At 44.7% G+C, this 23,689-nt stretch overlaps 1 protein-coding gene across 4 annotated transcripts in view; it reads right to left on the bottom strand.

The window, feature by feature from the left end:
• Positions 1 to 23,689, bottom strand: part of TOX2 (TOX high mobility group box family member 2) — a 257,019-nt gene that overhangs the window by 22,601 nt on the left and 210,729 nt on the right. For all 4 annotated transcript variants that reach the window (XM_048820163.2, XM_048820161.2, XM_048820162.2 and 1 more), the window contains one exon: positions 20,870 to 21,097. In XM_048820163.2, the coding sequence (XP_048676120.1) occupies positions 20,870 to 21,097 (228 nt within the window). The remainder of the gene's footprint in view (positions 1 to 20,869; positions 21,098 to 23,689) is intronic.

The following is a 23,689-nucleotide window of genomic DNA, read 5'->3' on the forward strand; positions in this document are numbered from 1 at the left end:
TTGCCTTCTACTTTTGAGTCTTTAAGGCTCATGTTTTCAAGCTTTTCTCTGCAACCTTAAGGGCTAGAAACTTAATTTTCCTTTTCAAATGAATGCGGAGATTCGCCATGAATTGGTGCTTTGAGAAAAACACTACATATCCTGAGACTCAGCATCACTAAATGGAGCTTTGCAGACTTTAACAAGTCTGATATTTAGTCTCTTTCTACCATAAGAACAATTGTTCTACTGTAGCTGTATTGTGCTGGGCTAATTTTCAGCTCAGAATGACACTCATGAAGCCTTAGTATGAAGTCAACAGGCTGCAAGGAGCATAAGTATTAGTAGAATCTGGTGAGCTGTTTGTAGAACTGGCACAGAAATACAGCCCTGTCTCATGCAGGCCAATTCCCCAATGGCCCTCAAGGACCAAACTGGAACCAGTTAAAATGATCAAGTGAGAAAAATATTTTCAAATGAAAGAAAAATTTGGGCAAGGGAGGAAATTACTGAAATAAAATATCTACTAACCTCCCGTGTGAAACCCAAATCTCTCATCAAACAAGTCAAAGTTAACTTCAGTTAGAACAGATTTGAATGCATTTAACTCTTCTTTCAAAACAACAACTTTACAACAATAAATATGCTGATGTCCACAGGGGATTTTCAGTTCTTTTTCGCCATGTATTTCAATCATGGCATCATGTATTATAGTCAAGTAATGTAAATGACCAAGGACTCACCTGTGAGCCCAGCTCCATGCCTGTCAGGGGGGCAAGGAGCTATAAGGAGCCCCCTTTCTTCCCTTTGTGGGCTATGTGCACCCGAAGATCTGTGCAAAGGGATGAGCAGCCCCTGCGGGGCTATGACCTTCCCTGCTCAGATGGACAGGGATTGGGCAGAGCTATGGCTCCACCCCGATGCTCCCAATAAATTGGCCAGTGCAGCTGAGTCAGCCTGGAAGGGAGATTAAACTGTCCAAGCTCCAGTCACAATCTGGTTCCTGCGCTGCCCCTTACTCAGGCTGGATTGGAAGATAACCATCCAGTTACAAATTAGTATTTTATTACAGTCAAATGCCAAAGAGTAAATAATGTTTTTACCATTGAGTTCACACATTTCTGCACACCCTGAAGGCGCCTGCCTGGCATGTCCCGTTGTGTCGTGTCTGTCCACACCCTGATCTTTTTTATCTTACTATGTCTGGTCTCTCAGCCTTGATAGCTGTTGCAGCGTTGCAGCTCCGCAGTATTACCACACTGGACAGTGAGAGTTCAAATAATTGTGGCCCCAGTAGTATCAGAAAGGCAAAAAAGGGGTGTGAGGTTTTGCATCATGCTATTTCTTTCCTTAGGATTGTCATTTACAAACCATACTTGCTCTAGGTTGAATGCACCGTCTAAGAATGGGATCATTTCTCTTTACACTTCTGAAAAGGATCAATCTGGGAGATGTTGGGCCTGGTCCTGAAGTCCTTGCACATGCAAAACTTCCAGTAAAGTGAATAGAATTGAGAAGGTGTTCCAGCCCACAGACATTCATGCCCACTGAGCATATTTAGCAGCCCCACAGATCTAAAGATCACGCAGGAGTCAATATGGTTTCCCAGGATGAAATTTCTGGCTTTTCACTTAAAAGATACGAAATTTGATACAAAAAATTAGGTTAAAAGACCATTAAAATGACAAAGTCAAGCCCTCTAAAGTGAGAAATGGAGAATCAAGGTTGCCCATGCAATCTTAATTTCTCCCTTAGTAGGAAGCTTTATGATACAATCTTTAGTAACGATCACATTTGTTCTACATGGTCCCTGCCTCATTCAGTTCACTGAGTGGATGGTGCAAGAACAGAATTAGAAAGGATGCTTTTTTGTAGTTAAGGCACTAATGGAACCCAGGAGAGCTGGGGACTGTTCACAGACTTCCTGTGTGATGTCTAGCATACATACACAGGAACCCAATTAAGAATACAGAGACATATTTAATTCTGACATTTCCTAATTTTTGAGTGCTAGAGTTTGCAGCCTTTATTTGCTTTTAACGTATTTTTTGTTGTGTAATATACATCATATACACTGCCTATATTGTATATATTATCAGGCAACCTTAATAGTAGGTGGTGCTACCAGCCACACCTATAAATGCACATACACATATGCATTATACACATACCGATGTGTGAGTGTTTGGGTGTGCAGGCATGTGTCTAAAACAGTGTCAGGAAAGATGGTTCCAGTTGGAACACACTTTTTTATTCATGCTGCAGTCATGTACTGCTTCAACTCAGATACACTAACAAAGGATCTGAGTGCAAGATTGGGAGGCAGACATTTTAAAGATCATCTTGCGTGTAAAGGCTGAAAATTGGATGAAAGCTAATCAGAAGTGATTTCAGAGCTGAAATTGTTTCTTCCAAAATGTGCAGAAAAACATTCATCTGGTCCCAGTGCATGAAGGACGCCATCCTCTTCACAGGGGCTTTTCAATCCCATGTCCTCTTCATTGGTTTGTATAAAGGAATATGTAATACTGAGGAATTTGCTTTTAATAGATGCTCTCAAATGCAATATCAGATGCCAGTATAACAATGAAATATCCATCCCCATCTCCCAAGTCAGTACATAACAACGACCATATCTGATGGTGATGAATCAAAACCATATTTATTTTCCTCTTATGCTGCTATAAAATACCTAGGACGAGATTTTCTTGTCTTTGGAAGCACATAAACTAAAAGTGCTCTTGACTCAAACGCTGCATGGAAGCTCATTCAATGACATGGACACTATTGTCATCTGTACACACAGAGAAGCAGCAATATAGTGCTTGGGAGAGTGGGGAGGAAAGAGAATTTTAGAGTTTTTAACTTAAACAAACAAACAATAAGAAACAAATAACGAATAAGTCACGTGCTTATCACCCCAGTCACTTTGCTTGTGTGTTAGAGCCCTTTCCCACCTCCTTCATCGGTCTTTGTCTTTTTAGATTGTAAGCAATTTGAGGCAGGAACTGCGTCTTCTCTTGTATTTGGAAAGTGCCAGTAACTTGTAGTTGCTACAGCAATCTATTACATGATAATTGAACAAAGAGACCTCATATTAAGAAGCAGTAATAACAGAAGGGAACTTTGTCACAGGATAATGGTCTCCTGCTGCTGAACTAGATTTATGACCCTACTCTAGGCTGATGTTGCAATGTAATATGTGGTGCACTATTTAGGCGGCTGTGGTCCCTAAATGGAAAAACTGCTTTGTGGAAAAGCGTGGAACCAACCTGACATCAAACTATTCCTCCTCGGGTCTGCAGAAGCCCCTCGAGAGATTTTTTTTGTTTTAAAAATAAACAGGCAGTTTCTCCTTTTGACACATTTACTGCGGTGACACTTGGAATGGTCATTTCCGGCGAGAAGTTGCACTTCTGAGCTACTTGTCCTCTTCCTGAAGGTGGCAAGTTAGAGGGGAGCTCCACCAACATTTCGTCTCCTTAATCGATGCTGAAGTGTGCTGAACTCTTAAGGAAACACGAGGCATCTGGAAGCTCAGCACTGCGAGACTACAGTAAGTCACAGATTAATATATTCTGAGAGCCTTCCCGGGGTCTGCACTCTTTCTGAAGCATCCTCCTCCAAGTCCTTCTCACACAGCAGCCATGCGGCTTGCCCTTCACATAGGGGAGGTGGGGAGACTTCTTGGCATGTGCTACTTGGAAATTGTTGCCAAGTCCTGGAATCTGAGATCTATTAGATCCACTAGGGCTGAGTAACATTAGGGGAAGGCGACTCTGGAAACACTCCAGCAGGAATCTATCTGAAGTAGCTTTCAAAGAGCTGTGTGTATGTGCGTGTGGATTTAGCCACATGATCCTCAGGACAAAATGTCACCATGTCCAAACATGATGGCCAACAATTGTCCTGACACACTCAGCGGTTCTACACTGACCGTTAAACCTTATTCCGTATGACGTTAACACAACTGGTGGCAACCTTGTTTAGGTCACAGCCCAGACCTGACTTTATGTGGTAAAATCCTGGCTTCACTGAAGTCAATGGCAAAACTCCCACTCAGTGGGGCCAAGAATTTACACATTGAGCCATGGGAGTCTTGTGGCTAAAAACACTGCATGACACTTTGAAAATGTAGGGCTTAAGTGTGAACAGCAGATCCTAGTGAAGCCGTTTAAAACGCCTCTGTGTTAAAGGAGCTTTGAAGCAGTGTTTATGACCTTTTAAAATTTTCATTTAAATATTGACAGAACCATGCTACTTTCTAATTAAATCACATTTTCTCCCAGGGATTTTAATTTCAAAGTCATTTATCAGATTTAAAGATGCTCCAAATATTTTACATGTGTTCCTTGATAATCTGTCATGCCTGCTGATTTATTTTGCTTATTCGTAAGCAGAATTCATTAGTCATTAAGGGAGGGGGTGGAGGATGGTGGCGGGGGGGGAGCAAATACAGTTAGTGATTATGAAAAAAAATATCAGAGCTGTAAGAAGCATACGTTGGAGTCGTAATCCTGACACCTCTGTGTCTCAGCAAAGCAGCTAGTAATTGTACCATAATGAAATGTTCTTGTTTGATAACCAGTTAATTAGAGAAGACAATTATTCCGGACCCTGCTGACGCCCGTGGAACTGCTCTGTGTTGCACACACACAGGATGACAGGAGTAGCGGTATCAGTAACCTTTCCATTCCAGCCCTGTTGTTTGAAAAGAAACTGTTTTGTAACGTGGGGCGGGGGGGATGAAAAGGAACCCAGAACTACCACAGAAACATTTTACAGTGACAATTACCACCCAACCGACTGATTGTCTTTGCCCAGAAAGTCTAGTTTTTTGGTGAAATCTGGAGGGTTTTTTTTCGTTTTAAATACCAAATATATACCACCAAGGTGCAGTTTGGTATTATTGTTATTTCTGAAGGCAAATTTGGTGCATTTCATAATGAAGAGGATTATACTGCTCCCCCTTTGCACCCCCACCACATAACTCTATATGACCCATCCAGCCCCATGCCATATGACTCAATAATGACCAGCCTTCCCCCTTTACCTCCCCACTCTAAATGTGACTGTATCGCTATATAAAGCCATACAGACCATTACCAACATTGCCACCAACCCAGACTGACCATGGTCCTCACTGGGCAGTATAACTCCATATGAACTATCCTAACACACTATAACCATATACAGCCTGCAGCTGTGCATCCTGCCTGGGCAATGTCCTCCATATGGCCCTACCATCCTCACTGCCCACTGGCAGTCCCATATGGACTATCCTATACAGACCATATAGAGCTGCATGCACTGGTCCTCTCTGCCCTGTACTCCTGATGACTCTCTCCCCACTCAGGCCTTTGCCACCGTCAACCCCAAGGTCTCCCAGGTGGACAACTCCTCCGACTTCCTGGGCAACGTCCCCCACAGCCCCAGGGGCAATGTGTTCTAATAATAATGCCATGAGTAGTAGATAAGGAGTACATGCCATACAAAGTAGAAGCAACCTTAACTGACACGGAGCAAGAAAACTTGCTGTTTTGTATCAACACAGAAAAGCTAAAGATTTGGTACAAGAGAGGTGACACCAGCTGGCGCACGGCAAGAAAACTATCCAGGGCCCAACACCCGGAAGTCAAATGTGAAAGCAGTGCAGCCCATACGGTGCGGAAGAAGTTTGTTTCTTCTCCTCAGCTACTGTAGGAAGAAAATGCCAGGTCTGGCAAGCCCCAGCCTTGTTCTGTTGTTTGTCCCCGGAGGAGCACTGACATGTGCAGGTGTAATATCCTGCAGACAGAACTGCTGGCCTGAGGGTTCACTATGTGAGAGCAGCCTCCAAATTACATAGTACAGTTGAGATACTGAAGTGTTAATAAAGTAAAAAGTGCCCATGCTGGTGATAACAAGTACTGTGCGGTGGCTGAAGAGGGCACTCCTGGTATGAACCCAGGGAATGTTATTTTCATTGGCCTGTGCTCTGTTTCATGCCTAAATCTCCAGTGATGACAAATCAAAAGGTTTTTATATTTTGGAGCAGTTTATCATGATGTAATTAAAATAAAAGCCAAGGTGAAATCACAGATAGGAGACTTTAAAGACAGAGCAAGCTTATAATGTGGGTTTGGGGCTGTACCCATAGGAGGTGAGCATGCAGCCCCTGCCTCGTTCTTTGAGCCTAGTGTTAATGGTGGTTCAAACTATTAGAGCTACTGTGGACTTGGGAATACGTTGCTGAGTAGAGACCTTAAAAAAAGGAAGCATGGGAAGAAGGAGATATGATGCCAATGAAATGTAAGCTAATGGAGGAAAGACAAAGAACAGTGGTGCAACGTAAGCTTGGGTTGACATGAGTGATTGGACATGGATGATGTGGAGAGAGTGTGTGTGTGGGTGTACGTACGCACGCATGATTGCAGTCACTCACTGGGAAAATACCCACTCCATGGCCTGGAGGAATGGCATATCCCAGTGCAGTGAAGATGGATCCACAGGCTAGGGAGGATGGTGACCAGAATGCATGGTGCCAGCTAAGAAACTTGCACACAGGGTGGAGTGGGAGAAATGGTTCTCACGGGCCTGTCCTCTCTTTCCCCTCCTCCCTCAGCTGAGGAGGAAGCAGCTGTTTTGGGTAAGGAGTGGGAGGAAGACAGCACCCCACCTAAGGTATCCTGGGAGAATATCAAGGAAATAACAAGCACCCACTAGATTTCTGTCTTGGCTCTCTTAGGAGAAGAGTTCAGACTCTTGGGGCTATGTTAAGAGAAACTCAAGCCTTCCCTCTTTCACCATACAGCCCTGCTAGATCACTTTATCTCTCCAGGGAACTTCACTCATTCTGTTCTCGGGGAGAAACGTTCAGCTTCCCCCAGCCCGTATTCCCCTCAGGGCACGAAGGACTGTGCAAAAGCCTTGGATGGCACTCACAAGGCCTTCCTGTCTGCTTCCAGTTAGTGGTACCAGTCTGGCATCATCCCATTGCTAACAATAGCCAGGTCATTACATTGTTGCCTATTATCTCCCCACTGAATTACCACGGTTCATCATTGCCAGCTCTCTGTATAAACACTATTACTGGTCAGTATTATGGCCAGGTTGCCTTACAAGACCGCGCTGTATATTGTTCCCAACAAGTCTAGGCTTCACTGTGGCTGAAATGTAATATAACTTTACAACAGGCCTCAGACGCCCTTATATCCTGCAGGTGATATATGCAGTACCCTGTCAGTAAGTGATGTATCTGGTCCAATGAGCAGATGTCTCTGATTAGATGGGTGATCTATTATTTTCTGCTGAGCAAGTAATTTTTTCCTTGGGTGATTTATCCATTTAGTATAAACTCTGTTCCACTCCCCATGCAGTGTATTTATATGGGAATGTTGCACATGCATTTTGCCATGGGTACTGTATATCGCTACAGTGAATGTGTCCATTTCTGTGTAAGGTAGCCACAACGAGATATATTCTGCTCTCACATTCGTGTAATCCCACTGAATCCCAAGCCTCAAAAATGCAGTCAAAACTGCTGCTGAGTTTAACCTGATTTTGCATGAAAGCTATGTGAAATGGTGAATTTCACCTGTTTTATGATGTAAAGCCCAGGATTACTTGAAAGCATTGTTCATGAACCTTGTGCTGATCCTGGTCTGAGTTTCAAGTTTTTAATGAAATCCCAAACCAGCAACTTTCATATGTTCAGTGGTTTCATAATGCAACTTCCATAAGCCTCCAGTATTTATCCACATGAAAATGTAACCGTGATGCTTGCAGACCAAGTGCCAGCTCATGCCAAGACTCCTAGGCCTCACTGGACACTGACAAATGCATAGCTGGAAATCAGCCTGGATCGCCTGTGTGTTCATATTGCTAAAATAGATATTAGAGTTACGAGAATGCATTTAGACTTTATGAAATGATTGTAGGATGCTGCATGCCTTAATCTTACTTATAATATCTGTATCCCATCGTATAAGGTAATGTTTAAGTGTTTGCTCTGTACCTATTAACATGTTTGTTAAGACTGTAAATCCCCACAGTTGGGGAGAAGCATTACCAAGTGTGAAATGCTAGTTTACCACAAGAGGCGTTATCTCCTCCCCAACAAAAGGCCTGGGTAGACCAGACAAGCCATTGTGAAGCATCAATGGATAAAAGGTTTTGTTGGTCGCTTCTGCCTGTCTGCGTTGGGGGGGGGAGGGAGGGGGCGGGAAGAAGGAGAGGTAGGGTCCATATAATTATGTCGCTCAGGGGTGTGGAGTGTAGATCTTGCCAAAGATTCCTATTGACTTCAATAGGAATTAGATCAAGCACCTTGAGAAATTACTCTAAAAACCTATAGCAGAGATATAATTTTCTATTAGATTCTATAGAATGATGCAAAACACCGATGGACAAGTGACTCTGTGACCTTTAAAAGTTTTAAATTGAGTAAAATAGTACTCTGTTTTAACTTAGGTCCATTTTACTCTATCTAAAACTGAGAAAAGCTAACTAAAGGGAAAGACAATTGCCTCTACATTAAGATAAATACAGTATTTTTATATTAAGACAATGTTTATGTAACTCTAAAATCAGGGAGACATGATTCATAGTTACATGAAAGTGCTTGGTTCTGTTTATTCAATAATTTTTTTATGCGAATGCTGCTCTTTAAGTGGTAGCTGGTATACAAGGCAAATAATTGAGGAAAAATAAAAAAAATAAAGGTGATTAAATAATGAATGTAAACTGTATTTGTGATTTCAAGTACTCTGTAATTTAACTACCACTAACAATCAGTAAATCCAGAAGTTAGACCTATACATATTATTAAGCCCCTTGTCTCCCCAAATACAGAAGTCAAACTACGCCCTCATCCCATCACAGTTTGAATGCTGAGGGGAAGGGAATAAAAATCCCTGTTAAAGAGAAATTGTATCCCTATGCTGCCTGAATTCTGAGGGGTGAAGTTTTGAAGCATAAGCAAGGGGTCCCCAGTTGTTTAGCATGGGCTAGCCCTAAAGGACATATAAATCTTGCATGTTATAGCAGCTACTCTCATCTTTTGGAACTTAAGACTGTAACTCGTGTGTGTGTTTACCAGCTTTAACCTTTAAATAACTCTCATTTCTTTTTCTTAGTTAATAAACCTTTAGTTCATTATAGGATTGCTTACAAGTGTTCACTTTGGTGAGAGATCTAGGGTGCACCTGACCTGGAGTAAGTGACTGGTCCTTAGGGACTGGGAGTAACCTGAATATTATTGTGATTTTTGGTGTAAGGGACCATCTATCACTAAGGCAAGCCTGCCTGAGTGGCAAAATAGACTGGAGTGCCCAAGGGGGCTGTCTGTGGCTCCATGTTGAGGGTGTTGTAGTGCTTGATTTGTTCACACTTGGTGGATAAAATCTAAGTATACAACACACAACCAGTTCGGGGTTTGTGCCCTGTTTCTTGAGGTGGGCATTCACAGCCATGGGCCACTCCAGAGACCTTGACAGCAACGACCAAGGAAATCTGAGGTTTTCTGTTCTATGCAGGTGTCTTGATGCCCCCATCACCATGTCAGCTGAGAGCCCTTTGGGTCTTTCCCCTGAGATAGAATAGGGCTTTGGGGAGTGAGACACAGGAAACGTGGTCAGGGAAGAGAGGATGGGAGACAAGGGAATGGGTGCGGGGGGAAGAGGAGGCCACATCATTCACGTAACTTTTCAATATGCAGCAGAATCGCTTCTGGACATCTCAGCCAAACAAAATCTCCCAGCCCGTGGCAATTCACCCACTATCACCTGGAGTCAGGCATGGGCTGTTTATGTACAAGTGACAAGCAGGAGGCAATGATGATACCCTGGAGTCTTCGCCCTGGTACCTCCTGCTGGAGACGAATAGAGTAGCACCGAACTAAGGCTAACTCCTGCCCTGATTTATACATGTGCTATCCACTGACTTCAGGGAGGTTGCACTGGCCTGGGCAGAGTTTAACTACACTGCTGAACATGAAATTTTTCTAAAGGGGCACACCTCATCTCTGAAAGCTTCTTGGAGTAGGCTCCATGTTTCAGGTTAATGTATTTCGCTCTCTCTGTCAGGGCAATGACAGGGGTCGCTGGCTTGGAAAACCAAAGGCAACACATAAGGAATGAGGTAGGGTCCTGGGGTGCTCATGGTAAAGAGATGGAACAGGACAAGAACCACTGAACCAGGAGGAGATTAAAGCAGGCAACAAGATCAGAGAGGCTGAGCTCATGGAAGAGGAGAAAAATTATATGAGAAGGATGGTTCAGTCAATCAATACAGCTAACTACAGCTGAGCTGTTGGAGGAATAAACACCAAGAGGCCAGGGAACCTCATTGCCATTTTGTTTCCCTCTGATTTGCCTATTGACCTGGTTCAGACTTATAGCATAGGCTGTACCTGGGTATGAAACACGGTTACCTGCACCACAGATTTGAGCTACATTTATAGCCAGGCTGGGGGACAACCAAATTGTTTGGCTCCCTGGCACAGCTGTCTGGGTATCATGGATAGGGCCTTTGTTGCGTCACCTACAGAGGCAGATGGGCATGGTCACAGAGCTCCTCAGCGAGGGCTCTCATCATCAAGAACTCATGCCCTGTAATGACAGCAGTCCCGTGGGATCCTGTGCTATTCACACCAATTCCAGTGCTAGGACTGTGCCTCCCTCAAACAGGAGCGAGGGCCCACTCCCCTCTCCTGCAGGGTCATCCTGGAGAACCATTAAAGCATTCTAAGAAGATCAGAGATCAGATTCTTCCTCCATTTTTTAAGGGACAGAGGAGTAAAGGCTTCGACTGCCTCCTTTATTCTAGCATGACCTTTTTGCCCACATGTTTAAATACATGCCACACCCTCCAGGTGGAACAGCTAGCCCTACTGGAGAGCAGTGCACTTTGCACCTCATCCCTGGGAACCCAATGCAACAGCCTCTGGCCGACTTACTTGAACCTAGTCAGTCCAGTAAGGTAGCGTCTGAATGGTACCTTTCTGGATAACCTAAGCTCTTCTAGATGGTGCTAACATTAACTAGATTCCAGCATCTTAACTGCATTTTGACAGGTGGCCTAAACTCCATGCTTGCTCCAGGATAGAATCTTCTCTGCAGAATTAGAAGAATTCCTTTCAATCCGATCCTCAAGATCTGCCACAGTTAGCGTCAAATCAGCCTGCTCGTTTTAAACCTCTCTCTAATATTGTGAATGTAGCTGTTTAATGAAAAAAATAACATTGTGGCAAGGAATTATACGGGAAGCTGGGAGTTGAAGGATTACTAAAGACAGGTATCCCATTTGATGATAATAGCTGAATTAGCATTTCACTTTTGAGTAAAGTATAAGCTATCTCTACAGGAACAGCTGCTAAACTATTTGCAAAGTTCAAAGACTGTGTATTATTATTTTTTTTTTAGTGTCACATTCTTTAGATTTCGGTGTAAGCCTCTTAGGAAAGGCCATGCCAGCTGTTGAAGAATGAAGATTATAATGTACTGTAAAAGTAGTGGTTATGGTATTTAAAATTATTAATATTATTTATTATATTTATTATTATTTGCACATGGCAAAGTTCAATGCCCGAAAGGGTTAAGGAGGGGAAGGAAATGGTGCAAGTTGTTGAACAGGTGTCCTTGAGCAGTACCCAAGGACAGGGAGATTGCTAATCCTGTATTCCACAGCATGATCAAATCACCAGGCAACAGATATAAATAAAAAAAGGCAGGAAATGAGGAATTTAGATACAAGTGTGTCAGAGGGAAAATGAAGATTCATTGTGAAGAGGCTGGGAAGAGAAGAAGAAGGAACAATCTGACAAAAGGCACAAGTGATAAACCAGAAGAAAAAGAAAGGCTAAGAAATACACGTCTGTGACAGCAGCCTTCTAATCAAAGATGTTCCTAGATTATAGGTTTTCTTGCATAATATGCATTCTGTTTCCCAGTCTGTGTTTGTCTTTCAGTTAGTGGAGGAGAAAGAAAAAACATATTTGAAATGGGATGGAAGCAACCTTTATTTTGCTTATTTCATCAGGAGAAAAAAGCAAATTTGCTTTGTGGGAGCAGCAGCACCTGTTCAATGGCAAATAAAAGGCTACAGCTTTGCTATTCCAGTGCATATAATCATTAGCAACCCAAAGGAGAGAGAGGATTAACCCTCTGCTTGCTGTCAGAGGTATGTGGCAAACAGCAGCGTCTCGCTTCAATTTGTAGAGAAGCCATATGCAGTGTCTCTCAAATTAACACACACTGCCAATCAGCCAGCTGTGGGAGGGTATTAGATTCTGCCTGCCAGGAGGACTGGCACTGGGCCACCCTCTCTAACTGGAGGGATTGGATACACTGTGTAGCGTGGGTGGGCAAACTTTTCGGCCTGAGGGCCGCATCTGGGAATAGAAATTGTATGGCGGGCCATGAATGCTCACATAATTGGGGTTGCGGTGTAGGAGGGGATGAGGGCTCTGGTTGGAGGTGCGGGCTCCGGGGTGGGGCCAGAAATGAGTTCAGGGTGCGGGAGGGGGCTCCAGGCTGTGGCAAGGGTTGGGGTGCGGGATGGGATGAGGGCTCCAGCTGGGGGTGCGGGCTCTAGGGTGGAGCTGGGATCAAGGGGTTTGGAGGGCGGGAGGGGGATCAGGGCTGGGGCAGGGGGTTGGGATGTGGGGAGAGGCTCAGGGGTTCAGGCTCCGGGCGGTGCTTACCTCAAGCGGCTCCTGGAAGCAGCAGCATGTCCCTTCTCCAGCTCCTACACACAGGCATGGGCAGGTGGCTCCACATACTGCCCCGTCTGCAGGCACCGCCCCTGCAGCTCCCATTGGCTGCAGTTCCCAGCCAATGGGAGATGCTGGGGTGGTGCTTGGGGTGGAGGCAGCATGCAGAGTGGAACCCCATGGCTGCCTCTACGTGTAGGAGCCAGAGGGGGGCCATGCCATTGCTTCCGGGAGCCACGTGGAGCAGCCACCAACCCTGCTCCCCAGCTGGAGCGCCGGAGCAGGGAAAGCCCCAGATCCCACTCCCCAGCAGGAGCTCAAGGGCTGGATTTAAACAGCTGGTGGGCGGGATCCAGCCTGCGAACTGCAGTTTGCCCACCCCTTCTGTGTAGTGATCCTGGCCAAGGTACTGGCACAGGCAAGGAATTTATGGACCATCCTTCACCAGCACAGATATGGCGGCTGGGTTCACTCAATACCATATATAACTTTCAAATGTAGCATATAGGGACAGACGGATCAATGTATTTGTAATACTTAATGGGCATGTGCTGTGAAACGGTCAGCATGTATTAGAAAGGTGTGACTTGATAATGCAATGGCTCCGCTCAGCTAAAAATAGATTCATCAGACAACCAGATTCAAACCCCTGCCCTTGGTCCTCCCCTCCTGCCTCATCCTGGCCATTATCTGGAAGAGCTTGCACCAAAACTCACCTGCAAGGAGAGGTTTGAGACCATCTGAAAACAAGAAATGATAAGGTTTGCAATCTTTGTCCAAGCGAAACAGAGCTATCAAGTCCAAAGGGCTGTGGGAGGAGTTCACTTCCAGTTATCCTCTTATAAAAAGTGGAAAGCTCAATGAGGCAAATAATGCATAAAAATATTGTCTGAATTGACTAGTGACTTGGGAACACTTTTGCCTTCTTTAAAATCATAGGATCATACAAATTTAGGGCTGGAAGGAACCTTGAGAGGCCACCACGTCCAGCCCCCTGCACTGAGACGGGACCAAGTAAACCTAAGCCATCCCTGACACATTTGTCCAACCTTTCTTCTTAAAAACCTCCAGTGATGATGACTCCACAACCACCCTTGGAAGACTGTTCCTGAGCTTAACTACTCTTAGGGTACGTCTTCACTACCCACCGGATTGCAAATTTTATAAGCATATGCTCCACTCCATTATCCAAGTCATTAATGAAAATACTGAATAGCAGTGGACCAAGGACTGACCCTTGTGAGACCCTACTAGAGGCATCCTCCCAGTCTGACAGAGATCCATCCACAACTACACTTTGAGTATGGTCTTTCAACCAGTTGTGTATCCACCTTCTAGTCATTTCATCTACGCTACTTTTCCCTAGTTTGTTTTTGAGAACATCAGCTATCTATAGTCTTGATCCACCATACCTTGCAGATCCCAAACTCCTGATGACATCAATGGGAGTTGTGTGTGCATGCAAGGAATGCAAGGCTGGGGTCTCTATGTTATGCCAGCTACACAATAACATTCTGGGGACATATCCCTAAATCCACGGTTTTTATGCCAGAAAAACCTAGTTGGAGTCAATGGGAGTTTTGTCTGAGCAAGAACTCAGTAAAAATTGAGTAAGGCCTTCAGGATTTGGCTCATTGCTTGTCTGGTTTTCATTGTTGTAAGGAATCGTTTATTATGGGGCTAAAGTTATGTCTTTCTGAACACTGGGTTCTGTGGCAGACTGCAATCTTGCCATTCATACTTTGCATGGACCTTACCGAGAGATTATCTCCATGTGAAAAACAATGTAAATTAAATTTCTTTCAGATACTTTATAAACATTTTAAAAAGTCCATGTCTCCAGAGCTAGTCATGTATTAGAACCAGTAATGAACACTAGAGTGTCTTTTCAGAGGATCTAGTGAATTGTAGTCTAGAAAAGCGACTGCTGAGAGTCAGGATTCCTGGTTTTTATTTCTATTTCGGTCACAGATTCACTGAGTGACTGTTCTAGCCACTTACCTTCTTGGCCCCTCCCTTTGCCCATCTGTTAAATAGGGATAATGATGCTTACCTGTCTATTTACAAAGGAATGTTTGAGTTAATACATTAATCGTAGAAACGTAGGCCTGGAAAGGACCTTGATAGTCCAGCCCCTTGCACTGAGGCAGGACTAAGTATTATCTCTAGACCATCCCTGACAGGTGTTTGTCTAACCTGCTCTTAAAAACCTCCAATGACGGAGATTCCACAACTTCCCTAAGGAATTTGTTCAAGTGCTTAGCTACCCTTACAGTTAGGAGGATTGTATCATGCTTTGAGATGCTTAGAAGAAATGCCCTATATACTGTATGTTCTAAGCACCAGTCAGTGTTTTCATATATCAAAAAAATTGTGTTAATTTAACCTGTCTTTTTTTCCTTAGCATTTGCTTGGGAATGTAAATGAAGGAGACTGGAAATACTGGCAGCTTGGCCAAGAGAAAGCAAATAGGGACTAAACAAACCATAATCCAGCCAAACTCTTCAAGAACAAACGTGTCCCATCTCACAAACCACCAGTGCAGCCTCGGAGTCAAAGATAAATAGTGTCGTCTCTGCCAGGGCCTCAGGCGGAGGGGGTAATTGTAGCAGGAGAAATGTTTACAGATGGAGACAAAGCCAGGAAGTTAATATTTAAGCATTCAGACAAGGAACAAATGACTTAATTAAATCAATTAGAAAGAGAGAGAAATTGAGCCACTTATAAAGCATGTGTAAAGAAATGGCAAGCGCCACTGCTCTCTTGTAAAAGAAAATAAGGGAGAATTAGAAGGCAAGAAAAATGGGCTGGTTTAATTCCTTCTGTTAATTAGAGTTGAGCATTTGCACCTTGCTCAGGCAGGGGTTGCACCAGTGTTTCCATTATGTAAACCCAATTTTCAGCTGGGCTGGGTTGAAACTGGGTCTCCCATCCACAGAGACATCTTTAACATATTAAGAAAAGAAGATGCAGTTAGGGCTGAAATTAAGTGGCAGGAATAAAGGTTGAGAAAGCTGCTGTCTCCGAAGCCTGGGTTGGGTTTCTTCTGTACATCTATAACTCAGATATGCCTGGGCTCTGTACATGGGAGGGGTCAGAAACCTAGGGGCAATTCCAACCCCTGCTCTGCAGAGGGTCTCTTGGCAGCAGAACTGATGCAGCTCAGCTGTGTAAGGGGGAGGTGGAAGGACTACAGGGCATGGAGTCTGGTATGGTAGCACACAAGGGTATGAGGGGCGCATGGGTAGTCTGCATGAATCCTCCTGTCCTCCTCTTCCACCGGATGCTGCAGAAGGGAGGGCCCCTGGGGGCTACTCCAGCCATTGGGCTAGAAGGGCCTTTACGCAGCTACTCCATTCTCTGGGAAGGCAGAGTCCTCTCCCGTGGCTCTCTAAAGTTAATGGGGTTATATCAGGGGTAAATTTAGCCCATTACATTCCTGGAGGGTCCTAATTCATATGGTGTCATAGGACGATTTACTGTGAGAGTCAACCATAAGCTACAGGGGAAGGTAGGTTTTTAGCAGATTATTAATGACTAGAAGTGAAAGTGGCTCCATGGTTTAGAGATGGGGGGAAGGGCCAATTTCCAGATGAAGGGTGCAGCCCATGCAAAAAGCACCAACTGCTGTGGATAGCATGGAAGAGGGGGACAGAAAGAAGTCCCAGAATGGAGAAGTGGAGTCTGTGGGCTTGGTTTTTGTCTTGGTTACATTGACCAGGATTACTTCTGTACCACACCAGTGCAACTGAGATCAGAGTCGGAGCCAGGGAGCAGATGGGTATGAGGCCAGAGATGTGGAGGAGGAATAAGGCCCTGGAGAGATCTGAAACGTAGGAAAGCCATTTTGAATTGGTTTAACGGCTGTATAGGGGAGAAGCCAGAGGGAAGGTGACAGAGAGGATAAGACTGGTATGATTCTCTGACCTGGAAAGAAAGAACATTCCTAGGAACCATGGGAATTGCCAGACCAGATCAGACTCGGGGTCTATCTAGTTCAGAATCCTGTCCCAAACAGTGACCATTTTCTCATTTTCCATATAAATGTTCAATTATTATTGGAATCCTGCTAAGTTCCTGGCCTCAATGATATCATGTGGCAATGAGTTCCATAGGCCAACCTTTTGGACTTGCTGAAGTACAGAGAGTAATAATTTAGGAAGACTAGTAGTTAAGGATTTCAGGATTAAGAATTTCAGTAGAGGCCAGGTCAAAGCCAGGATGAATCCCAGCAAGAGGATGGTGCTGGACACCTTACAGAGAGCTAAGATGTAAGACGACAGAGAAGGTGTGAAGTCAAGAGGAATTCCAGGAGGTCTGGTTGTAGGAGCAAAGCAGAGGGGAATGTGTTAAGTGAGAGCAGGGTCAGAGAAATGGAACAGAGTACTTTTTACCTAGGGGAAGGACTTTGGGGCTGTTTAGTAATAAGAAGTTATGGTGTATTCAGGAGACAAGACCACAGCAGCAGAGAGATGGGAGAGGATCGGATCAGCAAACCATCAAAAGGGTCACTGCCATAGAAAGGGATGTCCAAGACTTTACACGCCATACCCTAGCTGTTAAAGTCCACTGGGTAAATAATAACCAGAATACGGGCTTGATTGTGCAACCACTGATCACAATGCTGGTAATCTCATTGAAGTCAGTGGGACCCTTTGCATGAATAAACACTCATTGACGGGAGTGACTGAGGGTTGCAGCATTGCATCATGTGAAAAGGGCCTATGCACATTCTGACAGCACCCACCAGAACTAGACTGACCATCTGGTTTATCATGTAAAGGACAGGAAGCATGAAAAATCCTTTTTAGCCACAATTTAGAAGTCATCTAAATATTCATTTTCTCAACTGATTCTGGGTTTCTGATGCAGGGGTGGTAGAAGCTTACTAACAGTGGGGGAGCCACCAGTGCCCGAACTGTGGCCCCGCTCCTTCCCCGAGGCCCCTCCTCACCCCTTCCCCCCCGAGACCCCGCCCCTGTGCCATCCCTTCCCCTGACGCCCCACCCCCATGCAGCCCCTTCCCTTGAGGCCTCGCCCCTGCACCACCCCTTCCCCCGAGGCCCCTTTCCTTCTCCCCATCGCTTGGCTTTATGGTAGATAAAAAGTGAGGGGGCCATGGCCCCCTGACCCCCCTGTTCTGATGTCATCTGCAGTGTCTCAGGGTGAATGATGTACTTCTCTCAATTGGCACTTTTATATTTACACAGGTTATAGATTTCTTTAGAACTTAAGAAAACAAAATACATCAAGGAATAACCAATACAAATGGTATGGAAGACAGTACGGAAGCCTCATGCAGCCTGGCAAACAACACTAGTGTGGAGAGTCATGAATCTTTGCAGTTAAATAAAATGGCTTTTACACCACCGGAGTGAAATACATCCATGCTGTTTGTGCCTGACCCAAAGCAACAGGGACTATTTCCCGTCATAACTTTCGTTTCAATTGGTTCTGTCTATTTGCTGCTCCTCTCTTAAGAGTAGCCACCTGGAATTCTGGCAGTGGGAGCACTGGGAGCTCAGTGACAGAGGGCGCAGGCCCTAAGCTGTCAGTAAGCCTTTAAAGTTAGGGCTCTGTGCTTCAGGAGAGAACGGTGAATTTCCGAACGGTTGGGTTCAGAGACCAATTGCAGAGAATGTCAGATCTCTCTCCTTGTGATAAAAAGACACACGTGCTACCAAAAAAGGGTGCCCTGGGGTCTTCGCAATAGGCAATTACAGGGCTTTTGTAACTGACTCAACATCAACAAGAATAGCTAAACTGAGCCTAGAAATCTCTGCGTGAAACAGACTGAGAGCTGTGTGATGGTTACAGAGTAGGGAAGTTCCCTGTGAGATGTTACACTGAAGATCTGCTTCCTGGGCTTTTTTGAAGCCTTGACACTGGATTTGAGGCTGCCAATCTGTAGAGAAGCTATTGTACTTTATAAGCAAGCCCCAGAACAGTGAATCAGCACATACAAAACTGTTTCCTGTCTAGGCTTATTTTACATGACTGGCTGTAATAACGAGCCCTGAGAATTTCCCTGCTTTTGCATGTGTACAAGGGATTTATATTGTCTTAAATAATGTTTATATTATTCAAATGAAATTACTTCCCAAAGGAAAGCCCCTCCCCTCCTTCCCAATGGCATGAAGGATCTCTTTGCAAAGGACAAAGAACATAAGAACGGCCATACTGGGTCAGACCAAAGGTCAATCTAGCTTAGCATCCTGTCTTCCAACAGTGGCCAATGCCAAATGCCCCAGAAGGAATGAACAGAACAGGTAATCATCAAGTGATCCATCCCCTGTTGCCCATTCCCAGCTTCTGGCAAACAGAGGCTAACAGCCATTGATGGACCTATCCTCCATGAATTTATCTAGTTCTTTTTTGAACCCTGTTAATGGTCTTGGCCTTCACAACATTCTCTGGCAAGGAGTTCCACAGGTTGACTGTGCATTGTATGAAAAAATACTTCCTTTTGTTTGTTTTAAACCTTCTGCCTATTCATTTCATTTGATGGCCCCTAGTTCTTGTGTTATGAGAAGGAGTAAATAACTCTTCCTTATTTACTTTCTTCACACCAGTCATGATTTTATAGACCTCTACCATATTCCCCCTTAGTCGTCTCTTTTCCAAGCTGAAAAGTCCCAGTCTTAATCTCTCCTCATATGGCAGCCGTTCCATACCCCTAATCATTTTTGTTGCCCTTTTCTGAATCTTTTCCAATTCCAATATATCCTTTTTGAGATGGGGTGACCACATCTGCATGCAGTATTCAAGATGTGGGCGTACCATGGATTTATATAGAGGCAGTATGATATTTTCTGTCCCTTTCTTAATGATTCCCAACATTATGTTCTCTTTTTTGACTGCCGCTGCACACTGAGTGGATGATTTAATTGGGGATGGGTCCTGCTTTTGAGCAGGGGGTTGGACTAGATGACCTCCTGAGGTCCCTTCCAACCCTGATATTCTATGATTCTATGATGTTTTCAGAGAACTATCCACAGTGACTCCCAGATCTTTCTTGAGTGGTAACAGCTAATTTAGACCTCATCATTTTATATGTATAGTTGGGATTACGTTTTCCAATGTGCAAAGCACATTGCACAAGCAGCTCAGCTCTAAAGCTCAGGCTATCTTCACTTTGACACTACAACGGTATGAGCCTGATCATATCCCCTGACCTGCACAGGTGGGAGATATTCTGTGTGTGGTTCGATCCCTTCCCAGTGGTACTAGCCTGAGCTACCTCCCCGAACTTGGCTACCTCCCCGCAGTCTGCAGAGAGTGCCCCAAGAGCCAGGAGATCCATGCAGGGAGAGAGGGAGGTTGGGGCACATCACCCCCACACCATCTCTATGGAAGTCAGAGTAATAATACAGCCTTAGACCTAATCTGACCTGACACCATCACTCTAACTCACCCCAGTAGAGTAACTGCCATTAAAATCCATACAGTTCTACTCTGTGCCCTAGTTAATATTACTGCAGCCATCAGTGTATTCTCTACATACTCCTTTAGGGACTATTAGAAATACTGCCAGCAAGGCTAATTACTTGTGAACTGCAACAGTAAAGATGTGACTAGAGGATGCACTGTGTTAACAGCTGATCACCTAGCAGGTCTCCGACATGTCTACATGCAGTGTGGTGGGATGGGAGTTGTAATGTTAGCTTTGATAGGTCAGGCTCTGAATACAAAACTTCAAAAAATCTGTTGCATGCAGAACTCCATCTGTGTGTGCTCACTGGAGGATGCGATAAGGACAGAGGCACTCAGAACATATTCTCTAGTGGCTTCTGACCCACAGCTCTATCAAATGGCATGCAGCAGGTTGTGAGCATTCCAGGACAAGTTCATAAAAAACTATCTTTGATTCATTGTAGCTGCACTGCATTATGATATAGCTGCTCTTGAGATTTGTGTGTGGAGAGAACTTACTTCCACTGGAATTATCCAGGGGCCAGGTCACACAATTACTGTATAGAATTAGGAGCTCAAAATTGTGCATGCAAACCCTAAAGCCTTGCTTCTAGTGGCAAAGGGCACTTCAACAATACTCCTGAAAATAGCCTCCATTTTTGTGCATACACCTTTGGGTACCTAAGCTCCAAACGGTTTCTACCATGCTGGGCCAGACTCTAACTCGCTGGAGGTAGAAAAATAAAACCAATTCAACAGCTGTAACAAACCAGATCAGAAACTCACCTGCTTTTGTTCTTCTCCCAAACTGTCCCACATGGATGCAACAATTTTTGAAACATCTCCGAATGTAGCATTTGGGTTTTGCCCTTTGATAGCTGCTTGTGTGTCTCTGAAAAACAGGGCATAAGCTGACACAGGCTTCTGGGGCTCGTTGGGGTCCTTCTTTTTCTTCTTCTTTTGGCTTTTGGGTTTCTTGCCCAGGTCTGTTGATGGTCTCTTCTCTCCAGAAATCTGTAAAACCAAAAGGGACCCAGTAATGACCAGCTCTCTCTGGTTGGAGTTAAAGATTCTGGTGGCATTGGGAAAATGATGAGACAGGAAGCCAATGAAGAACGAGCACTCATGACAGGCACAGGATGGCGCCTGGCACCACAACCTGACTCTCTCCCCAGTATCATCCCTTTCACTTGTACAAATAGTTTGAGAAGTTTAGTGTTCAACCCAAGTGAGGAACTAATAACCCTGGCTAAGGGCAGGCCTAGTGCAGGCAGCTCCTGGGCTTTCCCCTAGCTACCCAGCACTGCCCTCCAGCACAGGTATCCCATTACTGCCATCCTGAACCACTTGGGCAAATTTGCTGGTTATTCCCGCCTCGATGTACTTGCTGTGTATGGTATGAACAAGACTGGGCCAGTACACTGTTTTTCAACTCCCTCCCACCTGATCTCTCACCAGTACCACTCTCTGATCTTGGTGACCACCCAGCTTCTTATGCCCCTGAAGATTTCGCCACTGATACTACATTGTTAACCCAATGTAGATCAGTTTTTTAAGCAGTGTATTGAAGGCCTTTGGAAATTCCAAATAATGCGTCTCTTTCACCCCATGCTGCTCCTATTATCACTTCCCCAGAGACATTAGTCAGGTTAGTTAAGCAGGCCCTTCCTTGGTGTAGCCTGTGGAATAACTCTCCCGAAGTTCCACCTGACCTCCGACTGCATGCTTGATCAGTTGTTCAGGAATCCATCTCAGTCTGTATGTTAGAGGCATTGGGCGGAGTTTGCCATAGCTCTTCCACTGATCCCTTTTCAATATTGGGGGAGGGGGAGGTGTCACTTTAGCACTCTGCTCCCCTCCAGCTGTGCCCAGGCGTTCATATTTTCTATTCACCTCCTCTTTCTGCACTGTGGGATGCTGGGTGTACAGCTCTGGAACTGTCACTGCACTTCTCTCCCTGACTTGTGCTGGTGTCCTGTAGTTTCATGAGTTTCTCACTCTTTGTCCCCCAGTACATTCCCCTCTGTGTGTGGCATGTTTCCCTCCTTTTCTTTTGTAAGCACCAAGACTAAAATGGTGCCTGATGTATCCCCACATTCCTCATGCTCTCTCCTAGGGACACAACCTCCCTCACTGTTTCCACTAAACAGCTCCCCAGATACTTTCACTTGCTCTTGCTTATTTCCCCTAACCATCCCCTGGAGGCTCATATACTCCCTCCCTGTGCCCTGCCCATTTCCTCTGCCCGTGACCTCCCCATTCATTTTGCTTTCCAGCTGGTTTCATTCAGCAGCGCACACTTTTTTCAAAATTCACTTTCATGTTTTTGCTTTCCCCTTTCTCAGATTCCTCCCTGTCCTGATTTCACCCTGGTGAAGTCATTGTCCATCTTTACCCGTCATTCCCCAACTTTCCTCATTCCGACTGCGTGCTGTGTTCCTTTGCACCAGGTCCACCTTGCCCCCCAGAGCAGTCATGAGCAGGGGCCACAAGCACTACCGGCATGACACTGGAGCACCGTGCCCTTTTGGGGACATCTATACTTTGAAAGGCAGCTTGCTTCCCTCCCCCAAATAGTGCAGGGCCTGTTTGCACGTACACGCACACACACGCATACACTCCACAACAACAGGGCAAGAAGCACCTCTGGGGGAATTCACAAGTAAAGTGTAGTATATCTTTATGACAACACTATACACTGCGTTAATCCTTAGAGACCTGCCAATTTTGTGTTAAACAAGTAGACTCGGCTATCTGAATGCATTCAGCATTCCATGAGCTTTGAGAGCACTGAAAAGACTGAGGTAACATTAATTATTTAGTTATCTGCAGCATCTGGCAAGATTTTAAGGGAGTACAGACCCTCTCCTGCATTCCTTGCTTACCTAAACCTTGACCAAAGACCAAGGGGAGTTTTGAGTGCAGAAGGACTACAGGATCAGGGCTGCATTTTGTTACCTGTGATTACCAAGTCTCATCAGATCACTGTGCTGGGCAGGCCATTTAGTGGGTCGTTTAGTCCACTCCCTGTACAATAACAACTGAATTCATTCTCCCCGAATTCTTCTTGAAGAGAATCTAAGACTCAGCCTCCAGTGAGGCAGAATCCATAGCTTCCCTTTTTAGTTAGTGTCACCGCCAAACTTCTGCTTCTTATGGGTCTGATCTTTGGCCTTGGGCACTCTCTTTGGCACTGCTGCACAGGCCATGCTGCTGAAATGTAACCACCTTTTTTACTGCTGTTTACAGGCTGGCATGCCTGGGTATTCCAGGGTGCTAATGTAGCATATGTGACAGCTGGTAACCAGAACACACAGTCACAGGGCTAAGAAATAACACGTGGAACTTGAAAACAGAAAGTAAATTTCCAGGTGGAGGGCATTTGCTAAAGAAGATGGTAAGATGCAGCAGGGGTAAGTATATCAGACACAGACAAAAGAAAATCCATGAATATTGAAGCGTACATGTTCACCTATAGAGGAAAGAGATACTTTTAAACCACTTTGAACTCATACACTGAGGACCTCTACGTTAGTGAGTTAAGCCACACAATACCCCTGTGAGGCAGGGAAATATTATTAAACACATTTTACAGGAGGAAAATCT

Source organism: Caretta caretta, chromosome 13 (assembly GCF_965140235.1).
Source record: "Caretta caretta isolate rCarCar2 chromosome 13, rCarCar1.hap1, whole genome shotgun sequence".
NCBI classification, from domain to species: domain Eukaryota; kingdom Metazoa; phylum Chordata; order Testudines; family Cheloniidae; genus Caretta; species Caretta caretta.